At 48.6% G+C, this 21,790-nt stretch overlaps 1 protein-coding gene and 1 long non-coding RNA gene across 3 annotated transcripts in view; one reads left to right on the top strand and one right to left on the bottom strand.

The window, feature by feature from the left end:
• Positions 1 to 19,568, top strand: part of LOC119372186 (uncharacterized) — a 36,977-nt gene extending 17,409 nt beyond the window's left edge. The window contains exons 2-3 of the long non-coding RNA XR_005179457.2: positions 5,991 to 6,108; positions 19,431 to 19,568. This is a non-coding gene — a long non-coding RNA (uncharacterized LOC119372186). The remainder of the gene's footprint in view (positions 1 to 5,990; positions 6,109 to 19,430) is intronic.
• LOC119372183 (Down syndrome cell adhesion molecule) overlaps positions 1 to 21,790 on the bottom strand; it is a 45,160-nt gene that overhangs the window by 13,566 nt on the left and 9,804 nt on the right. For both annotated transcript variants that reach the window (XM_037642657.2, XM_049419987.1), the window contains exons 4-13: positions 21,169 to 21,336; positions 19,389 to 19,533; positions 17,558 to 17,706; positions 15,889 to 16,011; positions 14,650 to 14,814; positions 13,805 to 13,875; positions 8,137 to 8,359; positions 5,912 to 6,010; positions 3,965 to 4,150; positions 2,387 to 2,536 (exon numbers count right to left, since the gene is read on the bottom strand). In XM_037642657.2, the coding sequence (XP_037498585.1) occupies positions 2,387 to 2,536; positions 3,965 to 4,150; positions 5,912 to 6,010; positions 8,137 to 8,359; positions 13,805 to 13,875; positions 14,650 to 14,814; positions 15,889 to 16,011; positions 17,558 to 17,706; positions 19,389 to 19,533; positions 21,169 to 21,336 (1,479 nt within the window). The remainder of the gene's footprint in view (positions 1 to 2,386; positions 2,537 to 3,964; positions 4,151 to 5,911; positions 6,011 to 8,136; positions 8,360 to 13,804; positions 13,876 to 14,649; positions 14,815 to 15,888; positions 16,012 to 17,557; positions 17,707 to 19,388; positions 19,534 to 21,168; positions 21,337 to 21,790) is intronic.

Consider the following 21,790-nt stretch of genomic DNA (forward strand, 5'->3'; position numbering starts at 1 on the left):
AGGATTGTCAGCGCGTGACGGCTGCACTCTAGCGCGAGCGGGGCTGAGCATCGACGGATGTGACGTCAAATGTCCCTGCGACAGATGCATATTTTCCTGCCCTGCTACTTCCCTTTCTCCACCTCTCCTATGCCTCCCACTCTCCTCCACTAAACTGCTGAGCCATACCCCTCACTTTAGGGGCTTCACCCCACCGGCAAGCACTGTTCGCTGCTGGTGCCGATCGTAGTGGTTCTTGGAACCGCAGTGTGAGTGGAACGGGTCGAGAGAAGCAGGCGACGGCTGGCAAGGTTGGCGCACTTGTTTTGAGGGACACTAAACACCAACCGCCACTTCCTCCAGTTCACGGTGTGGCCACTAGACGCGTCAGTTTTTTAAAAACGTATTAAATTCATTCTTTTCTGCTAGTTTCTGCCTGAAATGAAGGTTGCGCCTACCAAATCTTTTCAATTTGGCAGGAAATCTTGGCAACACAAATTTTGTTCTGTATCTCTTCAAGAATTTTTTAGAGTCTCGTCTGCAATTCCCCGTATGAGGTAAGCAGGGTGATTCAATTCGACGACCTTGTACGACCTTGTGCTGGGGACCCCACTATCACTGTTTAGCTTTCTGGGCATGAGATTGCCCAACAGAGAAGCGTTTATTCCTTATTTGCTCGTTATAATAACGTTCTAGCCTCTTCGGCTTGACTACTCCACGGCAATATTGCTTTTCTCATGAGAACTCGCTGTCATGACTTTTATGTACTAGGTTCCATCTCCTTTTTTTTGTGAGAACTCGTCATAATTGTAAAGCCAGCTTACTGCTTTTTTTTTTTGCAGTAAGCTTTTCCTTTGTTTGGTTTGCTTTCGACACCTTGGGCCAGTATTTTGTAGCGAAGCCTTTTCTGATGTTAATGCCCTATTCATGCTCTTTGTGCTACTCTGACCAATGGGCATGAAGAGCATGGAAGGCCATCAGCATTTCTACAAAATATTGGCCTCACAGTATTGTAGTTAAAGAGCCAACCTCTTTATCTGACCTTCATCGTTTCTTCAAATGCCGGGCATGCCCCTTCCTAGTCACGTGCTTCACAGTATCTGACACCTTACACGTCAAGTACCAGTAAACTGAATCCTCCAAGCAAGGGATGGAGAGCGTACCGTATTTATCCGTGCACGTAGCAAGCTTGTTTTAGAGGTTCAAGGTGTGTTCAACTTTCAGGGACAATGCTACATCAGATTTGTTACGTTGCATTCCTCGCACATCAGCGGTGTGACATCACGTGACTGGCGCACATCTTGTGGTATCCACATGCTCTCTGCATTCTGACACTGAAGCTAGGAGTAGTGGTCTGCTCCGGGGATTACACAGCTAACTGCGGTTAGACGAGTCTCGATTCCACACTTGCTAGTCACTAGGGTATAGGAACAAGAACTTCACCACACATAACTGGCAACGGTACTATGTTAATTTCATCTGTTCTTGTGTTACAGCGACTTTGAGCATTGCACACATTCACACCATCAATTGTACAGATAGCTTCAGCCAGCGCCTGTTCTATTTTTTCCAGTGCCAATCGAATGTTCCCGATCCAGCTGTTCACCACCTTCCTGTCGTCCTTTCCTACTCTCCCTCGTCAGCTAGCGTTAGCGCCTGCTTTGCATTCATGAGGGAGAGTGCCCTTTAGGTAGTGCTTCATGAGGAAGTCAGAGGAGGTAATTTTTATTTCAGTTTTGTTTCTATCTGTCGGATAGCATCTTGCATGTCTCATGATCGCTATGTTGGTTGCAACAATGGCTCTCTAAGAGATGCGGTGTTTTCAGATGGCATGTCTCCGTTCATGGCGCTAGGTGCACTACCCCCTTTGTCACTGCGACGCTGCTGCATGAGCTGGCTTTAAAATGTGCCACACGAGTGCCATGCGGCAGCAGTGGTATTGCTTTGAGCCACAAGGGAAGGAGTACAAAACAAGAAATCTGACAGACGTGTGATATAGGAGGGGGATGGCGTGTCTACCACATCTCCGCGGGAACACCTGCAGCACTAAGACACGCGTGTGATGCAAGCAGCCGTACCCTTTAGGGTAGCGTCATGTCGCGGCAACTCCCTGAACTAAGGCGGACGAACGGCTCCTGTTGTGGAGCGAGCGTTAGCACTGACGTTGAAAAAAATCTAGGACGCATTGCTTAAGCCATGCAGTGAATGATCAGTACCACTAGCGTCGGGAGAAATTTTTTTCGGGTGGGGGTGTTCAACCATGCATTATGTATGTTTGTGCATGTGTTTGTATGTGTGTGTGTGTATGTGTACGCATGCAAAATCGAAAAATTCTGGTGGGGCGGGGGGGGGGGGGTTGAATCCCCCTCCTCCCCCCATGGTTGCCACACCAGTGATCAGTACTTACTCTGGAGTATAGTAGCCCTCTTGAGGCATGCCCAGGCAATTACAATGGCCGTGATGATGACTGTGAAGGAGGCCACCACGGGCACAACGAAGTATGTGCGGTAGTAGAAGGGCATCTCCTCATCCACCAGTGAGGGGAATGAGCCACCATCTGTGAAAGGCAGGCCATATTTGTGAGTAACTTGCAGTGAGCTGTAAAGAACTGTGTAACAAAAATAACTACGTGCTGCATAATTCTTCATAAAACAAGGTCTCGTGCCCCAGCTGCACGCCAAGTCTTTTGGATGTAGACTGAAGACAGTGCCACATTCTTTTTCTCCTTTCTGTTGCTTACTGGAAGCAGTTAGCTGGGTGTTCAAACTTCGTATTCAATTTTAATTGAGTACACGCAGCGTTTAGTACGTCTGAACACTACTTTATTGACTATGAGTAGGTATAAATTCGGACGAGAAAGCTTGCGCAATGGATCAACCAGGTTGGAATCAGCCAAAATCTTGTGCATTTCGCCAACAATCCTGGTCTTTATGATGATAAAAAGTAATGCGCACAATATATTAACGGTATGCGTGCACATGCTAAAGTTCACTGATGAGCAGCAACCACTGTGGCTGAGTGGCTATGGGAGTCAATTTGTTGCTGGGTGCAATTGGTGTGGGTTCGATTCCCAGCTGCATTACACAAGAGAGAAATTAATTTCACTGAGACTTCTGATATCATGGATTGATGCTTAAAGGGGCGAAATGCGGTAATGCTGTGCGATGAGTGACACTGATGTGATACTTGAAGGAAGGTTATAAGGCAGCTCACTGACAGGGCACCATGATAGGGTAGCTCATTGGTCTCTCATAATCATATCATGGTTTTGGGGTGTTAAACCCCAACAATTATTATTATTATTACATGTAGCAGTGTAGCACACTAAGTGAGGAGTGAGCGTAAAAAAATTTCACTGTGTTGCTTTTATGAGACTGCAGCTTCTGGGTCGTAACGTCACACTGCAGCGTAATCTCCAGAAACATTGGTTATACTGTACTGTGATTGATTTCTCGTCTCTCAAACATACATTGTTAGACTGGAAAAGATTAGAAGTGAGGATCGATGCAGAGCATTGTATCAAAGTGTGGTTTGCAGGTAACATTGTCCTCTTCACCAAAAACTCTCACGGGGTCCCTTATGCGTTCGCCTCGGACAACTCGAAGGCAAAAGCCGCCGTCAGCTTTTTCTTTTCAGCTGATGTCCCAATCTGCATCGTGTCATGATTGATAAGTAGATCAATTATGACTGCAAGTAGGGAAAATTTTATGTGCTTCATGGTGACGCTGAGCAAACACAGTGGCAAATGAAGAAACGAACGTCATGAGAGCTTCTTGCAAAAGAAGTTTTCAGTTACGAGGCAGTGCTCATTTTGTCTGCTTCTTCTGTGGCTCTTTACCATGGCCAAGTAGATCAATTCAGGTTAGACAGAATATAATTGGTGGAAAATACAGCCTCACAATTGCACCGCCCTGACGCTGGGTAATGTAAGAGTGACCAGGTGAGCATGACCATGGCCGTTGCTATAGATGAAATCAGTTCTCACCTGAGAGGTGAGTGACTGCGGGCAGGTCGTGCGAAAAGTCCCCGCGACCGTACAGGTTGAAGGCAGCCATGCGGAAGTTGTAGCGGGTGCCGCTGCGCAGCTCGGTCAGTGTCACCGATTCCTTGGTGGCTGGGATATGCAGCTGCCGCTTGTCACCATCATCGGTGCCATACTGGATCTCGTATTCTGCATGGGGTGAGCGGGTAGGGTTTGGAAATAGCCACTGAATATAGCCATATCACTTTTTTTTTTTTTTTCATGTGCCTGAGGTCTGTAACCGTGACTAGTGCAAAGGGAGATCTTCAGCTGGACATCGACCAGGAGAAGTTACTTTTTTAAAGGGACACTAAAGAGCAAAACGATTTTTCTCGCATTAGTGAAGTAGTCTTCCACGATACCAAAAACACCACGCTTTCTGCGCAAAGACGCTTAATAAGCGAGAAAACGTGCAAAAAGAAAATACAGGTGGCGACGCCACCTTGGAATTCCTGCACCATTTGCCGTGACGTCACATATTTTTGACGGCGCCTGCTTGGGCCTACGTAGTTCCTAATCGGTTAAATCGAAGTACATTGTCCTCTGAGGGGGCCAGAGACTTGACATAACGAGTTTGTGGAAATTTCTTCGAGCCAATGGTGCCAAAATACGTTAAATGCTCTTTGAAGTCTTTTACGTCACGAATTACAAAGTTCGGCGCGAAATTTAAAAATGAAACTTTGAACTTGGTTTTCTCCTCTAATAATAAACTTACGGTGGTGAAATAAGCTGTACAAGAGTTCTCCGAGCACACTTTATCAATCTAAACCAATTCATTGTTTCTCTTTAGTGTCCCTTTAAGCAACTCAGCATATATTGACTTTGTCAAGGTAATGGCACACGATTGAGGCGTATCCAGAAGTGATCTTAGAGCCAAAACAAGAGGATCGCAGAGGAAAATGAACTTCCAGGAGAATAAATTTCCCATTCTTTGAAGGCAAATTATGCTTGTCTCTCCTTTCTTTTTCTAATCGTCAACATAGGGCCATTTCACACTTTTATCATTAAAATCTCGTGACAATACATGTGGGTGCACTTTATTTTGAACCAGCGAAAGTTGTGTGCACATTAACATTACATTTGAGTAAACAAGGTACTTGAAGACAGTTTTCATCAGGCTGAGCCAAATAAGTGCTTTTTCTTATAATTTTCCTCCAACTGTACGTATACTTCATTCAGTGTTTTCAGATAACATATTTAGATGCAGTTGGCACGTTAGCATGTCTTTTTTGAGGGCACTATTTTTGCAGTCTCTTCGAGGATGGTAAATGTATAGAAAGCATAGAGGCATAGGCATGCGCACAGGGGGGCAGTGGGGGGGCGGCCACCCCCCCTAATCACCTAAGAGGGGGGGGGGCACAAAATCTGCCCCATACATCAACCCTTCTAGTCATCTAAAAGGGGAGGGGGCACAAAATCTGTCCCATACATTGACTTAGTAGAGGGGGGCACTGTGATGAACCTTTGCCCCCCCTGATGGGGAACCCTGCGCACGCCTATGCAGAGAGGTGTAAATATAATACGTGATTCCATGCAACCTTAGGTCTACATGTCTAGTTGTCATATGCTAAGTAGCTATTCTATAGCAGGGGTCACAGATCAATAACATCAGCATTAGGAAATGTGTGGTATAACACTTGTATGTCCACTATACTTGGATACTTTCCGCGGCATTGTGAAAAGGAGTACAGCTGAGACATTTCTGCGAGGTTGACTTCATGAACAAAGAAGCAAAGTTTATCGTTTTTAAAAAAAGTGTGAAGGAATACCTATGCGGGCTGTTATTGTTTCGTAGCATGGCCTCAGAGATCTGGCAGCACAGCGAAGTTGTTTCAGCGTAGCGCAGTCTTGGAGGCTATGGCTGGTGCGCAGTGAACTGTAGTTGAGTTGCATAAATGTGCATGAACTTACGTATGACTGGCGATGCTGCGGAGGTAGGACTGTTCCAGTGCAAGCTGACGGAGTTTGATGTGATGCCCGTCACTCGCAGGCTCGGAACCGACGGTGGGTCTGCAAGCAAGAGAGGACGTAGAGCTGTGACTGGATGATGCCAAAAGCAGACATGGATGTGCAGCGTCAAGCGACGATCCAACCAGTGACTACTCACGGTGAGCAAACTGAACATGTGGCAAGAACTATGCGGCCTTTCCCATCATCTCCAGTCTCGTTAAAACCAGTGTGCTTGGCGTAGTTGTTTAGCACATTCTCAATCATATAACAAGAGTGAATCTTAATGAATGAAACAGAGAATTAGGTCAGGAAAAGCATAGAGGACGGTAGTTGTGGTCTTTAAAGGAGTGGCGAGAGAAAATTTGTGAACCTCTGATTTTTGCTCTTAATCAGTGACTAGTGACTCTTTAATAGCGGCAGTGAAACTCATTTACCTCAGCGAGAGACGAATCTTTAATTATATGCTCGTATGTTACGACCGGAGACAGTTTCGATTTCGAAGAGCACTCTGTGGCCCCGTGATGTAGTCGGCGTACTCGTTAACAAATACTACTATCAGGTGACTGCGGGAGCCAGTCACGTCACTGGCCAGCTTCTGTCATGTTGTCAGCGCTGCTGTTTCATCTGCTGTGTTGAGCGTTGCGAGTGCTTGTTTCCTCAATTGTCAAACTTTGTTGCTTGTCTAGCGCGATGATGGACAAAAGAGCTGGAAGGAGTGTAAAAATCAATCAGAAAAGCTTGATTCACTACACGAATCTCGCTGGTGGCTGCGACTTCGTTCTTGTCATCGTCGTTTAACTGAGGTGACGTTTTCCGTGAGGCTTGGAGCAGCCGCAGCATTAGATGTGCTGAAAACTTTTCGCTCTGATCATTTGTAAAGTAGCAGGTTGAGAAGTGACAAAGGAAGCAGTGAACTCACAACATTGGCGCTCTGTAACAGTGTTTATGTGTAACATGCAAGTGACGTGATGTACGCTTCACTGACTTGTATTTACATCGGGCAACGCCACGTTCTCAAGGCATACCAATCCCACGTATGCACGTCACAGCGCCGAAGCAGTTATCTCTCCACTACGCAACACGATCCCGGCAGTAGAGAGCTTTAGTTTGTCTGTAGGTTTCCTAACGTTTACGGATACCTGGTTACCGGAGCTGTTGATGGCTGCAGCAGAAGTAGTAGCAGTAGTAGTAGTAGCAGGCAGAGAGAGAGAGAGAGAGAGGGATGGATGGATGGATGGATGGACAGACGGGCGGGCGGACAGATGGACGGGCGAACAGACAGGCGGACGGACGGGCGGGCGGGCGGGAATCTGCTTCTTTGATTAGGGCTACCTTTCTTTGCAGCATCCGTGACTTGCTTTGCTTTGGCGGCGTTGTCCTCACCACATCGCACGGCAGACGAAAAAATTCGCGCGACGTGCCTTGCGTAAATAAAATACTGAAATCGCATTTCTGATGGTAAACAAAACAATGTGTACGAACCGTGCTATTTTGCAGGGCCTGCCTCTGTGCACAGGGTTGCTTGACAAAGTTGTTATGCCGCTAGGTTCCGACTTCACATTTGGGAACAGTGTCCGCTTTGTCGTAAGCAGGGCGGCCTCGTGTGAACCTTGTGAAACATGAAATTTTGCCGCTAGTATCTTGTGAAACGGTTCGGCGGCGAAGTTTCTCGAGATAACTAAATGTGGGCACAGAAATACTTCGAGACAAAGGGCAATAAATACATTGCACCTATGGGAAATCGTTTGGAACTGCGGAAAATTTCGACTTAGCTGATTTTTCAAGATATGCGAGTTCGAGTTAATGAGGCACTACTGTAGTCCCTCTCTCTTCATCTCCCTCCTTGTCCTTCATTCCTAGCTCATTCACTGATGACCGCTGTTCAGATGTCAGCGGCCCAAGCTAGACAGTTACAGTCAGACAGAACATCATACGAAGCTGCCAGTACCGTTGTCTCACTGAACCATTCAAGCCGCAAGATAGCATGCGCACATAATCTTTTTTACGACTTGTGCAGTGCGGAGGGCACCGCCGTTTATGACTTTGACCACTCAATGCTGGGCTGAAAAAAGAGAGGCACCCTTTCCTCCCTGCAACTTTGCCGCCCCTCATCACCCCGTAACTGATGCCTGTGCATGTTTGCACGTGTACCACAGAAAAGGATGGCATGTGCGTGTGTACAGTACCTCCGTTGAGCGTGGTGCAGGCAACCTCTTCGGAGGCCGGTCCTGAGCCCACCTCGTTGAAGGCCTTGAGCATGAAGCGGTACGTGGATGCCGCCTGCAGGCCCCTGAAGGTGCGATGCTCAGTGTCTCTGTTCACTGTGTCATGCACGAATGGCGTGCCGTCCATCTTGTGGCCAATGTAGTAGCCCTTCAGCTCGCCGTTCAGTTGGTCCGCTGGTGGGGGCTGCACAGTGGCCATTGTGGTGTTGGGGCAACAGTGAGCGATCGTTGCAACTGAACAATGACGGCTAGCTGGCCGAAAACAACCTTTATAAGTTATTGCTTTGAGTAAGTAATGAGATTGACTCTGTTGCAAAATGCATCTCAACTGGAGCTTAACATGCATGCACAGAAAGCATGCTGTTGAACGCTCGAACATGCTTGCTGCTTTGTTCAACCAGTCATTCGCTCTGAGTTAAATAAATCTACTTTATTTGCTATGATCTTAGAGCCATCAACTCTTCGAGGACAGCGGCAAGAAATTTTGTCAAAGAAGGCTATTGTTGTCTGCCTGGCAGCAGTGCATTAATGTATGGGTAGTAAAGGCATGCAGAAAAAATTGAAGCTGGTGTGAGCAGGAGCTAGACAGTTCGAATCAAGGAAAACGTAAAAAAAAAAGCATATTTGCAGCTTAACTTGTTCAAATGTTGCAGAATCTGTCATCCAAGGAGGAAAACGCCAGAAAGCTACAAGATGTCTGTGTTTGTGCTTATCTTCTCGCAGTGCACCGCCGCAGGAATGCAAAAACAAGTTACCCGTGAAAAAAAAAATGTGACTATTAGTCTGACCATTCGCAATTTACTGCTGTAGCAATGCTAATGGAGTGTAGCAGAAACTGAAACTATAGCCTGCCTATCGCAATGAACATATGAAAGAACCTAAATTCTCTTCTACGAGAACGAGAACGATGCGTGTGCCCATTCGTCATGTACCACTGCAGCAATACTTGTGGAGTACAGAAGAAACCTAAACTATAGCCTGCCTTTCGAGATGAACACGCGTAGGATTATAAGATCCCTTTCATGACAATGGCAACAATGCGTCTGCCCATTCGCGATGTACTGCTGCAGCAACACTAGTGTAGCACAGCGGAAACCGAAACTATAACCTGCCTTTCGCGATGAACATTCAGAGGAACTTGAAATCTCTTCTACGAGAACGGCAACAATGCGTTTGCCCATACGCGATTCACTGCTGCAGCAACACTAGTGTAGCACAGCGGAAACCGAAACTATAACCTACCTTTCGCGATCAACATTCAGAGAAACTTAAAATCTCTTCTACGAGAACGGCAACGATGCGTCTACCCATACGCGATGCACTGCTGCAGCAACACTTGTGTAGCCCAGCGGAAACCGGAACTATAGCCTGATTTTCGCGATGAACATTCAGAGGAACTTAGAATCTCTTCTACGAGAACGGCAACGATGCGTCTGCCCATACGCGATGCACTGCTTCAGCATCACCAGTGTAGCACAGCGGAAACCGAAACTATAGCCTGCTTTTCGCGACGAACATTCAGAGGAACGTAGAATCTCTTGTACGAGAACGGCAACGATACGTCTGCCCATACGCGATGCACTGCTGCAGCAACACCAGTGTAGCACAGCGGAAACCGAAACTATAACCTCCCTTTCGCGATGAACATTCAGAGGAGCTTAGAATCTCTTCTACGAGAACGGCAACGATGCGTCTGCCCATACGCGATGCACTGCTGCAGCAACATTAGTGTAGCACAGCGGAAACCGAAACTATAGCGTGCCTTTCGCGATGAACATTCAGAGGAACTTGAAATCTCTTCTACGAGAACGGCAACGATGCGTCTGCCCAAACGCGATGCACTGCTGCAGCAACACCAGTGTAGCACAGCGGAAACCGAAACTATAGCGTGCCTTTCGCGATGAACATTCAGAGGAACTTGAAATCTCTTCTACGAGAACGGCAACGATGCGTCTGCCCAAACGCGATGCACTCCTGCAGCAACACCAGTGTAGCACAGCGGAAAGCGAAACTATAGCCTGCCTTTCGCGATGAACATTCAAAGGAACTTAAAATCTCTTCTACGAGAACGGCAGCGATGCGTCTGCCCAAACGCGATGCACTGCTGCAGCAACACCAGTGTAGCACAGCGGAAACCGGAACTATAGCCTGCTTTTCGCGATGAACATTCAGAGGAACTTAGAATCTCTTCTACGAGAACGGCAACGATGCGTCTGCCCAAACGCGATGCACTCCTGCAGCAACACCAGTGTAGCACAGCGGAAAGCGAAACTATAGCCTGCCTTTCGCGATGAACATTCAAAGGAACTTAAAATCTCTTCTACGAGAACGGCAACGATGCGTCTGCCCATACGCGATGCACTGCTGCAGCAACACCAGTGTAGCACAGCGGAAACCGAAACTATAACCTCCCTTTCGCGATGAACATTCAGAGGAGCTTAGAATCTCTTCTACGAGAACGGCAACGATGCGTCTGCCCATACGCGATGCACTGCTGCAGCAACATTAGTGTAGCACAGCGGAAACCGAAACTATAGCGTGCCTTTCGCGATGAACATTCAGAGGAACTTGAAATCTCTTCTACGAGAACGGCAACGATGCGTCTGCCCAAACGCGATGCACTGCTGCAGCAACACCAGTGTAGCACAGCGGAAACCGAAACTATAGCGCGCCTTTCGCGATGAACATTCAGAGGAACTTGAAATCTCTTCTACGAGAACGGCAACGATGCGTCTGGCCAAACGCGATGCACTCCTGCAGCAACACCAGTGTAGCACAGCGGAAAGCGAAACTATAGCCTGCCTTCGCGATGAACATTCAAAGGAACTTAAAATCTCTTCTACGAGAACGGCAGCGATGCGTCTGCCCAAACGCGATGCACTGCTGCAGCAACACCAGTGTAGCACAGCGGAAACCGGAACTATAGCCTGCTTTTCGCGATGAACATTCAGAGGAACTTAGAATCTCTTCTACGAGAACGGCAACGATGCGTCTGCCCAAACGCGATGCACTCCTGCAGCAACACCAGTGTAGCACAGCGGAAAGCGAAACTATAGCCTGCCTTTCGCGATGAACATTCAAAGGAACTTAAAATCTCTTCTACGAGAACGGCAACGATGCGTCTGCCCATACGCGATGCACTGCTGCAGCAACACCAGTGTAGCACAGCGGAAACCGGAACTATAACCTGCCTTTCGCGATGAACATTCAGAGGAACTTAGAATCTCTTCTACGAGAACGGCAACGATGCGTCTGCCCAAACGCGATGCACTCCTGCAGCAACACCAGTGTAGCACAGCGGAAAGCGAAACTATAGCCTGCCTTTCGCGATGAACATTCAGAGGAACTTAAAATCTCTTCTACGAGAACGGCAACGATGCGTCTGCCCATACGCGATGCACTGCTGCAGCAACACTAGTGTAGCACAGCGGAAACCGAAACTATAACCTGCCTTTCGCGATGAACATTCAGAGGAACTTGAAATCTCTTCTACGAGAACGGCAACGATGCGTCTGCCCATACGCGATGCACTGCTGCAGCAACATTAGTGTAGCACAGCGGAAACCGAAACTATAGCGTGCCTTTCGCGATGAGCATCGGGAGGAACTTAAGATCTCTCCTACTAGAACGGCAACGATGTGTGTGCCCATGGACGTCAGACTCTGCCCAGGCGGCGCTGCGAAAAACACCGCCACCAGCGCCCTCATCGCAGCCCAGGCGCTAACTGGTAGTACAAAGAGAGCCGTCCGCAAGCGCTAATCTATAGACCCCCTCGCTTCTGTTGGTGTCGAGGCGCGGTTTCATGAAAATCAAGGACCTGGAAAGCTTGGGTCAATCCACGCTTCAAAAAGGTAGGAAGCTCATCAAAGCGAGCTGCGGATATAATGCAAAGCAGTTTCCAAGTACAAGCGAGCATCGCACGACATCGAGTTCGAGGCAAGCCCTCTGATGTCCGTTCTCTAGCGCCTAAATACGTTAAAATCGGGTATTACGGGAATGCCAAAGCGATGAAGTACATACACGATCAATTTTGCCATATCAGGGACGAATGACCCCGGCGATTTTCGCCTTTTCAGTTGCATTCTCCCTTCACCCCTCGCTTCCTGTGCATTGGTCTGTTTCATTACGCATCCTCAAATGGTGTCTTGATCGTTGTCTTCCGTTTGTATCTACTGAAAATGGAGACACGTGCGTGTCCACTCTCGCGGGGTACAATCAAAGGCAAAGTCGTGGCCTCCGAGATAGCTGCGGCAATCGCGAAGGCCACGGGCAAAACAAACCTGATGTTGATTACGACCAACGTTCTGCGATTTATTTGTATGACGCACGTGTTAGCTAGTTAGAACCGGAACTCTGAGCCTTCAAAACGTACGTGCGCGATGCTGTGTGGTGACCCGTGTCCGTGTCCCGTGCTCACTCCGTGTTACACGGCGCGCACAACGTTCAGAGCCTGCGCTGAGGTTCATAGTCAAGGTTACCAGAGTTCTCCGACAACGCTACGCAAAATAACAGCAGATCCACATTATCACACTTTCTCATGCGACCGTCTGTGGACAACGCGGGTACTTCGCTTACCCCACACGCTCGCAAGGGCCTGTATCCAGCGCTCTCGCCTTTCTGCTTCGTACAACTGTGAAAATCGGTAAAGCTGAACGTTGTTATTCAATCCTTTACGTCCGTGGCAATTCACAACGCAACAGTAGCGTCGATTGCGGCGTTTCTTCATAGCGTGCGGAGCGGTCTCGTCTGCTGTTGTTTTCACCGTCGTTCTGGCGAGTGATCCAGCAGGCACTTCATGGCGGTTCGGTGGCGCGTCCGGCTAGCGGAGAGGAATTCCCAGCTCTCTTTCTGAGTGTTAAATGCGCAAACACACGCAGTATTAAGGTCAATCGTTGTTTCGCACTCGCTAGGTGGAGCTAGTCCCACAGCAAACTGTGCGAGGGAGTCGGTCTTTGTACTACCCAATACTGCTCCGACAGGTGGCGCCACGCGTCTTGCGAAACTCCAGAGTCTGACATCTATTCGCAATGCACCGTTGCAACAACTCTAGCGTAGCATAACGAAAAGCGAAACTATAGCCTGCCTTTCGCGATGAACGTATGGAGGAACTTGAAATCCCTTCTACGACAACGGCAATCATGCGTTTGGACATTCGCGATGTACAGCTGCAGCTACACTAATGGAGTGTAGCGGTAACCGATTGTAGCGTCTGCCTCAGGGCTGTTTTCACATGGCTGCGGTTACCGGGGAAGAATAAATAATAATAAGATATGGGTGCAGTCGCACAGGATCCAATTTTCGTAGGTTTCAAGGCATCTTCGTTTTGCAAAATTGCGATTTTAGCGATGCGGCTGATGCGACGGCCAGTGTTGGTTGCTTGCACAATTTGAGGGATACGGAAACCGAAATTACAAACGCATTTGCATTTTTGCGATATGCATTGTGGTTGGAACTGGCTTCGACCAGGGCTTTGTCCATCTAGTTTCGGACCGCGCGTGTAACGGCGCAAGCGGGTGGACCACTCGCGTTCTTGCTGTCACGTGACACCAACCGTTCGCGGATCTATTCGTCGTGTGAAGACACCTTTGCATTGTTTCGCAACCTGGTTGGAATATAAGAGGACGCTCACCTCCCATGAGACCTTGATGTTCCGGGTGTCGAGAGCCTCGCACTGGACGTTCATGGGCGGTGCGCTGGGCTCTGCAAGTGGGGTCGGTGAGGGTTGCACATGCGTTATAGGTGTGACATAAGAGACTCGAACTCACGTGCATACATGATACAGTATAACGCAGTTACCTACAAAGGTGACTTTCAAAAAGCCGTGAGACACCTCAAAAGCGCATACGCGCCGTCATGCTGGTGATTCTGTGGTTTCATAAAACAATGTTTGTTGTCCGCAAGCGTCACGGCGCTATCAAGTGACACAGCATCTATTTTCAGTTTTTTTTGTCAGGCCAAATGCAATGTACACCGGTTGCTTGTCAATGACACGGTGACTTCGCACTTTCAGTCACGAAGGAAAAAAAAAAGAAACTTAGTATGGAGCATTACATCACGCAGGCAGCTTTGGCGAACGCTCCGCGAAGCCAGCAGTGTCGTCCTGACGCGTGACTTATTGCGTCAAGATCACACAAGAAATGAGCTTTGGCGAAACATCGGGGCTTGGTAAACGGTAGTTTATAATCGAAGCGCGCTTGTTCGGCTGGCTCACGGAGAACGTTCAAGAACAGAACTTAACCGGGAGTACTAAAGCCTACCGCGCGTTTTGAGGTTTTCATCACGTGTTGGGTCGACACAGTATGTTTCATTTCTCTCTGCGCAATGCTTCCTACGCGCTTTACTGTATACTGCCTGATTTGTGGCCTCACCTTTAAGTCCAGGACCACAGAATGAAGCGTCTATAGATTTGTAGACACAGTGTTACTAGTTTGGCAAACGGCGACAAGGACACCCGTTGTTCGCGCACGCACGTACCTTCGGCGGCCGTCTGGAAGGTGATGGTGTCTGAGGGGTCCCCGAAGCCCACAGAGTTCTCGGCCAGCACCAGCGCCAGGTACTCGGTGCCCGGGTGCAGGTTGGTGACCATGAGCGACGTGCGCATGCCGTCCACTTCCTGTTCCTGGAGCACGCTGCCGCGGGCTGCGGTGGAGGGGAAACGCGTTAGGACGGAACGCGTGCTCGTATCGCAGAAGAGGTCTCGACACCAGCTCTGCCTGGTGGTATATACGGCATATGGTTAGTTTTGTTGTAGCATCTGTTACAGCGTAAGCGGAATGATCAGAACGCTGGCCAACGTCTGAGATGCACACGGCACTTCGTGACGTCACTGTGGCTGGGGGGTTGTAAAGCTCGAACGGACTGACGTGGGCAATAAACTGTTCTGTGTTTTGGACCTGTGTACTGCGTCCAAGTTACCACATTGGCGACGAGGACGGGATACGAAGCCGCGCGGGAAAAGTCGGAACCACGCGGGGCACTCCGGGCGAAAAAAATCACCGGTCGCAGTCTCCGCGATATTCCGGCTCAAGTTCAAGTTCCATATAAGGCATGTTTCACTACATCCCCGCGCACGACGCGCTCTGGGTGAAACGGAAAGATGTGCAAGGGTGAGCCGAGAAGGATCGTGACTTGTAGCGCGGCCGTCACCCATTCCGTTATCGGTGGTGAAGTAGTTAGTGTTGCGTGAAGAAAAAAAAAAAACAGCCAGCTCCACTTCACGAACACTGTAGAAACAGCGAAGCTTATGCCCTCCCTTCATCAGGCTGTAGCGTACTTCTATGTTTTTCAAGTCCGCAGCGAGCGAAGCGACCTTCGTGCTGTCTGTCGCTTCAACGCAAACTTCGCGATGAGAACACCGCACGTACAAAGGTATGGGCCGATAAACTACGGAAAGATGACGGAATTTCTTAAATCGTGTATTTCTTGCCGAGTTACGAAGTAGTAAACTATGTAGGTTCTTTTCCAAAAATTTGGCGACTTTCAACAGTCCTTATAAATTAGTTGTGACACAAATTAAAAAGAATTAAGTTTAGCTTTTTTCTTTCAAATGAAGCAGACCTCATGAAGATTATTCCAGTGGTCGCTGAGAAAAACAATGTTTCCGTTTCCATGTGTATAGATAGGAGGCCACGAGCTGGACGGGTTGTCCCGAGTCCTAACAGCTGAAGGCGTGTTCTTCGCCGTGATCCTTGATATGCCTATAGATGTACGTACACGACTTCCTCCAGTAGCGGAAGACGTATCGGTTGACGGGTCTCCTGGGCGGCGACCACTTGACCGACACGTAGCGGCTGCGTCGCTCCGTCACCAGCACGTCGGTCGGGCTCTCCGGGGGCTCTGCGGTGAACACACGGAGGACGAAAAAAAGAAAAAAAAAAGCTTAGGAGGCACCATTACGTCACACAGCAAGCCTTGGCTAGCGGATGCTCCGTGAAACCAGCACTGTCTGCTCAACACGTGACTTTTTGCGTCAAGATCACGGAAACAATGAGATTCGCCGAGACTTTGGGGCTTTGTCCCGGATAGTTTTTAATCGAAGCGCTTGTTCTGCCGACTCACGGAGAAGTTCGAAAACAAAACCGGGAGTTCTAAAACCTACCGCGCGCTCTGACGTTTTCATCACGCGTTGGGCCGAGGCTTCAGACGCGTTGCTCCCTCCTAACTTTTTTTTTTCTTCGATGGGTGAATAGGATGGGCAAAGGGTAGGTTAGGTATTAGCGACGATTTTTGTTATAAATGGGCTCAGCTATAGTAAGTAACAACTTAAAAGATGAAAAGGGTAGCAGGTCGCTGTGTAGAACAGCGAACTGAGAGTCCTGAGAGGAACAGCGAACTGAGAGTCCGGGCAACATGTTTAGAGGCGCCGATAACGCGACCATCACTCAATAAATCAATCGATGAGTTAATTGAACCATCGGCGTAGCCGTTAATTTATCGGCCTAACAAGAAGCGGCCGACATAAATGCATGTCTCCGTGGTTTAGAGCAGCTCATGCGCAGTTGAAGAGATCCAAGTTCCGTGCACAGAAAAAGGTGTTCGGGCCAAGACGAGACAATTGAACAGACGCAATGACGCTGTCGTGGCGTATGTCTTTTCTTACATCGTTGTTTTTCGCTAATTTTTACTCACGAACCCTCTAGCTATGAAAGCATATTCACTGCTCGGCGTTGAAGGAGATTGGGCGTCGCGTGACCAACGACAGTGCATGGCGTGTTCTCAACGACGTTGGTCAAATGCGATAGTGGCCACTGCATACCTGGTCTTTTTGCTTCAGCTGGGTCATTGATCCCGGAATCAATAACGTTCAACGCACTTCGCGCTATCGATGCAGCAGTGTTCAACGAAAATAGGTCACTCAAATGCGCTCATAGGCTATCGCCGTACTCCGCAAGCAGGTAATCAATAGAAAAATAAATCATTAAGGAACTCTCGCGGATATCGTTACGAACTAAACTCCGCATGCTTTGCGTGTCGAAAGCACGATGCAATATTCGGATTAATAGTGGCTTCCTTGCGATTCTCTAATGTGCAAATAATTCCAAGTACACGATGTACATAAATTTCGCCCTCAACATGGAAATGCGGTCGCAGCGCCCAGGAATCAAACTCAGGACCACTTGTTTTGCGGAGCAACGCCATTTCCGCTAAAGCATCGCGGCCGGCTGGATTCCGGTTTGCGTTACAGAATTGCGCAGAGCGCGCGCGCGCGCGCGCACGCACGCACGCACACACACACACACACAGCGTAATAATTCATGTGCGATTTGCATTATATATAGTCCTGCATTACGTAATATTTCGAAAACACTATACGCTGGTGACTTCACGCTTGTATACACTTATTTGAAACCCGGCTTGTGTAGTGCTGCTGGTATGCCCTTACCGAGCACGGTGAGCCGGAAGGTGTGCTTGGTCTGCCCGTAGTCGTTCTTCGCCACGCACACGTACGCCGTGGCGTCCTTGCGCGCGCTGTTGTGGATCACCAGCACCGAGGTCACTCCCGTGGCGCTCATCTCCTCGTGGGTCTCGTACCTGCGACCATACGAGCGAGCACGTGAACTGCCTGATGAAATAGAAGCGTACAGAAGTAAAAACATTGAATCTCAAACGTGCCGCGCGGTCGTCGTCTTGATTAGACCGAACTAGAGCTCTTTTTATGTCATACAGTCTGACCCGAAGGTCGCGGGATCGAATCCCCGCCTCTCGACCTTAGGGCCCACATATCATCTAAAGAGGAGGGGGGGAGCGCTAACTCTGCCCCATACCTTCACTAAGTCGGACCTTTTACGCCACTTTTTAATGCGCAGGGTTACTGTTACGTATGTTTTTTTTTTACATTATTGGCGACCGAAGACCCCTGGCGTTGGATTCAAAGAACCGTTTACTTCCCACCTTTACCCTCATAAAGCCGGGGACCAATGGCAGGCCCTTGCGAGAATGACGTCATCGCTTCATTTTAATTTCTCCTTGCCCCCCCCCCCCCCTCCTCTAATGGGGAACCCTGTGCACGCCTATGGTTCTCCCCACCGACACACTTCCTCACATGCTTCCCTTTCGTTCCATGGCGTAACGTGCCGCAACGGCGCTTTACACAGAACATCACGGCGACGGCGAATTTTCCAACGGACTGTCCCTATAATTGCTGCCGCAACAAGCGAAGCGTACATCGCTTCCGTTATTGATGTCGCGTGCATCGCTCCAACCCGCGGTTACTGTCTGCGTATTGGATGTGGAGCACCGAGTGCGCACCGTTCCGCCTCGTTCACGATGCCACAGCGCATGCGCCCTTCCCCTCGCGGAAACGTCGCGAAACGTCTCTTCATCTTGGAGGCTCTCGTTCTGGCGATAACGGTTGCCCCGGCCCCCACCAAAACACTACCAAAACGGCAGAGGGCAGCCCCGCAGAAAATGAGACAGGTGGATTGCAGTGTTCTCTTTTTTTTTCTTTCTTTGCATTCCCTAACCGTCTTCAATTCAGGGCAGCAAACCAAAGGAACGTCTAGTTGTGTTTCCTTACGAGCAGAAAAAACAACGCTAAGACAGCAGGACGTAGAAAGGACACAAACCACGGCGCCGGCGTTTGTGTCCTGTTTTTGTCCTGTCTTCTTAGCGCTGTTTTTCTGCTCGTAAGCATGAACCAACCAGCCCAAATGCGTCTAGGGTACGCATTTGGGCTGGTTGGTTCAAGCCCGAACTGTGAGCGCTGCCAAGTAGATGAAACTTTAGCCCATATAATATTGTGCGACTGCCCTCTGTACGTGTCCGAACGGAAGACGCTGGCTTTAACGTTGGCCGGCATCGGTGTGAACACTCTAAGTGAGACTAATCTGTTGTCCGCAATGTCCGACCAGACAGCATCACCGACTGCTACAAGAGCATTCGTAGATTTTATCAAGAGTACAGGACTTGACGATAGACTTTAAGAAGACCACTGTGTTTCGTGGTTATTGTACATACGCATTACCTCTTCCTGTCCCCATCATAATCTTCATTACTATCTGTCCCCCTCCCCTTTTCCCCTGTGCAGAGTAGCAGGCTAGAGCGCTCAAGCTCAGGCCGACCTCTCCGCCTTCTAATAAATTTGCTCTATCTATCTAGGTGCCTTGTTTTCCTGTCTATCCCTCTCCTTTTACGGGATTCCGAAGCTCGTCTGAGTACTATGTCTGTGTTGTCGTTTTGCGTTGACGACACATATGTTCAGTAGTGTCGCATACCTGTCAACGGAAGGCAGAAGTAGGGTGTTATCCTTCTCCCAGGTGACCACCAGCGGATGCTGGCCGCTGGCTTCGCAGGCGATCTTGGCGATGTCCCCGCGCTTGACGGACACATCCGACGACGACTTGCTGATGCGTGGGGGAACTGCACGGGAAAGAGATGCAGCCGACGTCTTGAAGTAAGCGTTATTTTTCAGGTTGCTTAGATGCTCTGCACACCGGCACTTAGTCTTTGAAAAGAAAACGTACAGTCGGCATCAAAGGTTAAAGATTACTAGGTCTAAGAAAACTTTGAATTTCCCAGTGATTTGTGAATGTATTCATTCGAACTGTCCAGTACATGTTAGCGCGCCTTAGAACAGGCCAGAAATCGAAATTCAAGGCCGCCTGCCGAAGCAGCGGGAATATTCAGCTTTTTCTTGCGTCTCGTGGTCTCTAAACTTTTTTAAGACTAGCGTTGAAAGTTGGGCGAGGTGGTACGGGATCATCCTCTAACAAAATGCACAGCAGGATAGGACACGAAGAAAGAAAGAATAGACAAACGAGTTTGCGCTCGTTTTCTCTTCTTTTTTTTTTTGACATTGACTGTGCGTTGCCAATCCTCATTCTGAGCAGCATAGAAATACTTTCGTTTTCGTTGCGTAAGGTATAGCCAGTGGTATCGCTACCTATGGAATAATGCGTGTTGCAGACTTCATCCAGATGACCAGGCCGTAACGATAGGTGCATACAGTCCCCTGCGATGCACCTGGCGGTTCACTCGGTCCCGAGGGTTTGGGCAGAAAAAGGTTTGGGCAAGGCTTGGGCAGAAAAACTGCCCAAGCCTTGTGTGGCCGCGAACTAAAGGGGCTTGATTGTTGAACGATCATAACAAGGTTTTCTTCCGTTGGTAAATGTCAGCGCACTAGCAACATCATATGTTAATTACAACGATCGCATTTGTGAGTTAGAGATATTGACGAAATATCGCTTATAACGAAGTTTAACCGAGCGATTTCGTTATAACGAGAATACGCCATACGTGCATTTACGACCGCGAAGCTTTGCTACAGGTGACATTGTTTCCTGGCAATCTCACGGATTCAAGTAGGCTGTAAGGCGCGTGAACCCGAATGCATGCTCCGCACGTGCTGGACTCCGCTCAGTGCGAAAGACGAAGCTGGAAATCCTCGCGACACTCATTTTCCTTATATCAACTCTCAGTTACAGAAAGCGCCACGAAAACTACTTCACCACGTGTCCTACTGCCTTTATTTAATGAAGTTGTGATAACAGACGGACGAGGCTTACGTGAGTCAGCCGAATTATCTCACTGTCATGTCGCCACTATCAAATGCGGCTTGTAGTTACAGTGTACGTTCTCTGCGAACTTCCGCACTGTCTGTCTGAGTGTTGATGCGAAGTTCATTACTATGCTCATTTTAGTGAGTCAGGGATATTAACGAAATATCGCTTATAACGAAATTTAACCTGACGATTTCGTTATAACGAGAGTACGGCGTACACGCGAGCCGGTTCGGAGTTCAGACTCTCGCATTTATGGTGTCTTCATGAATCGGCCAGTTTCGCGTGAATCTTCGCGGAGTCCGTGACGGCAAGGGCCTCACCGCCGTCAAGCGCTGCGAGGAGGAGGCTTAGCGCCTGTGTATGTCAGATAGCGCCTGTGTGTGTCACGTCTTCCTTTGTCCGTGTTTTTTCGTGCGCTATAATCTTCAGCATGACGTACCAGCAAGCCCAAAACGGCAGGTTACTAAGCTTAGGTCGAGCTATATAAACTTACCGTGCACAGATACCTTGATGGTCTTCGAGAGTGGCGGTGGGACGCCGTTGCTGACGTCGCACTGGTAGAGCCCCTCGTCGTCCGACTCGACGTTCTCGATGACCAGCGTCCCGTTGTCGTAGATCTTCCTCCTCCCCACGGGGTGCAGAGGCACAAAGTCCCGGGATCCTGCACGAGATAGCGTTACGGAGTTAATGATTTAACTCTGTTGGAGACAGCAACCACGTCGCTTTTTGAATGTATTATACGTATCTGTACAATAGCGTTTTTGTCCTCAAAAATGCTCATCAGGCCTCTATAGCTTTGCCACAAGATAAAACAATAAAAAGAAAAACAGGGTTCTTCCAATTCCAATACCCGTGCGCACTATACCTACGTGTGTACCTAGAGTTTCCTTATTCAGTACCTAACCGATCCCTCACAGAAGTGACACTTGACATTCAATTCTGTTTCAACGGAATTCCCATTGAATACAATAGAAAGTAATTAGAAACACACCTGTATGCATGTACTTACGATTTCTAAAAAGAATAAAGCTTCAGTCTTACCGTCAGTGCGCACGTCACGTAATCTTGTTTCCGTCCCTGTATACTTATCGCGCATATAAATTTCGAGATGATTC

This window comes from Rhipicephalus sanguineus, chromosome 10 (genome assembly GCF_013339695.2).
Source record: "Rhipicephalus sanguineus isolate Rsan-2018 chromosome 10, BIME_Rsan_1.4, whole genome shotgun sequence".
NCBI lineage: Eukaryota > Metazoa > Arthropoda > Arachnida > Ixodida > Ixodidae > Rhipicephalus > Rhipicephalus sanguineus.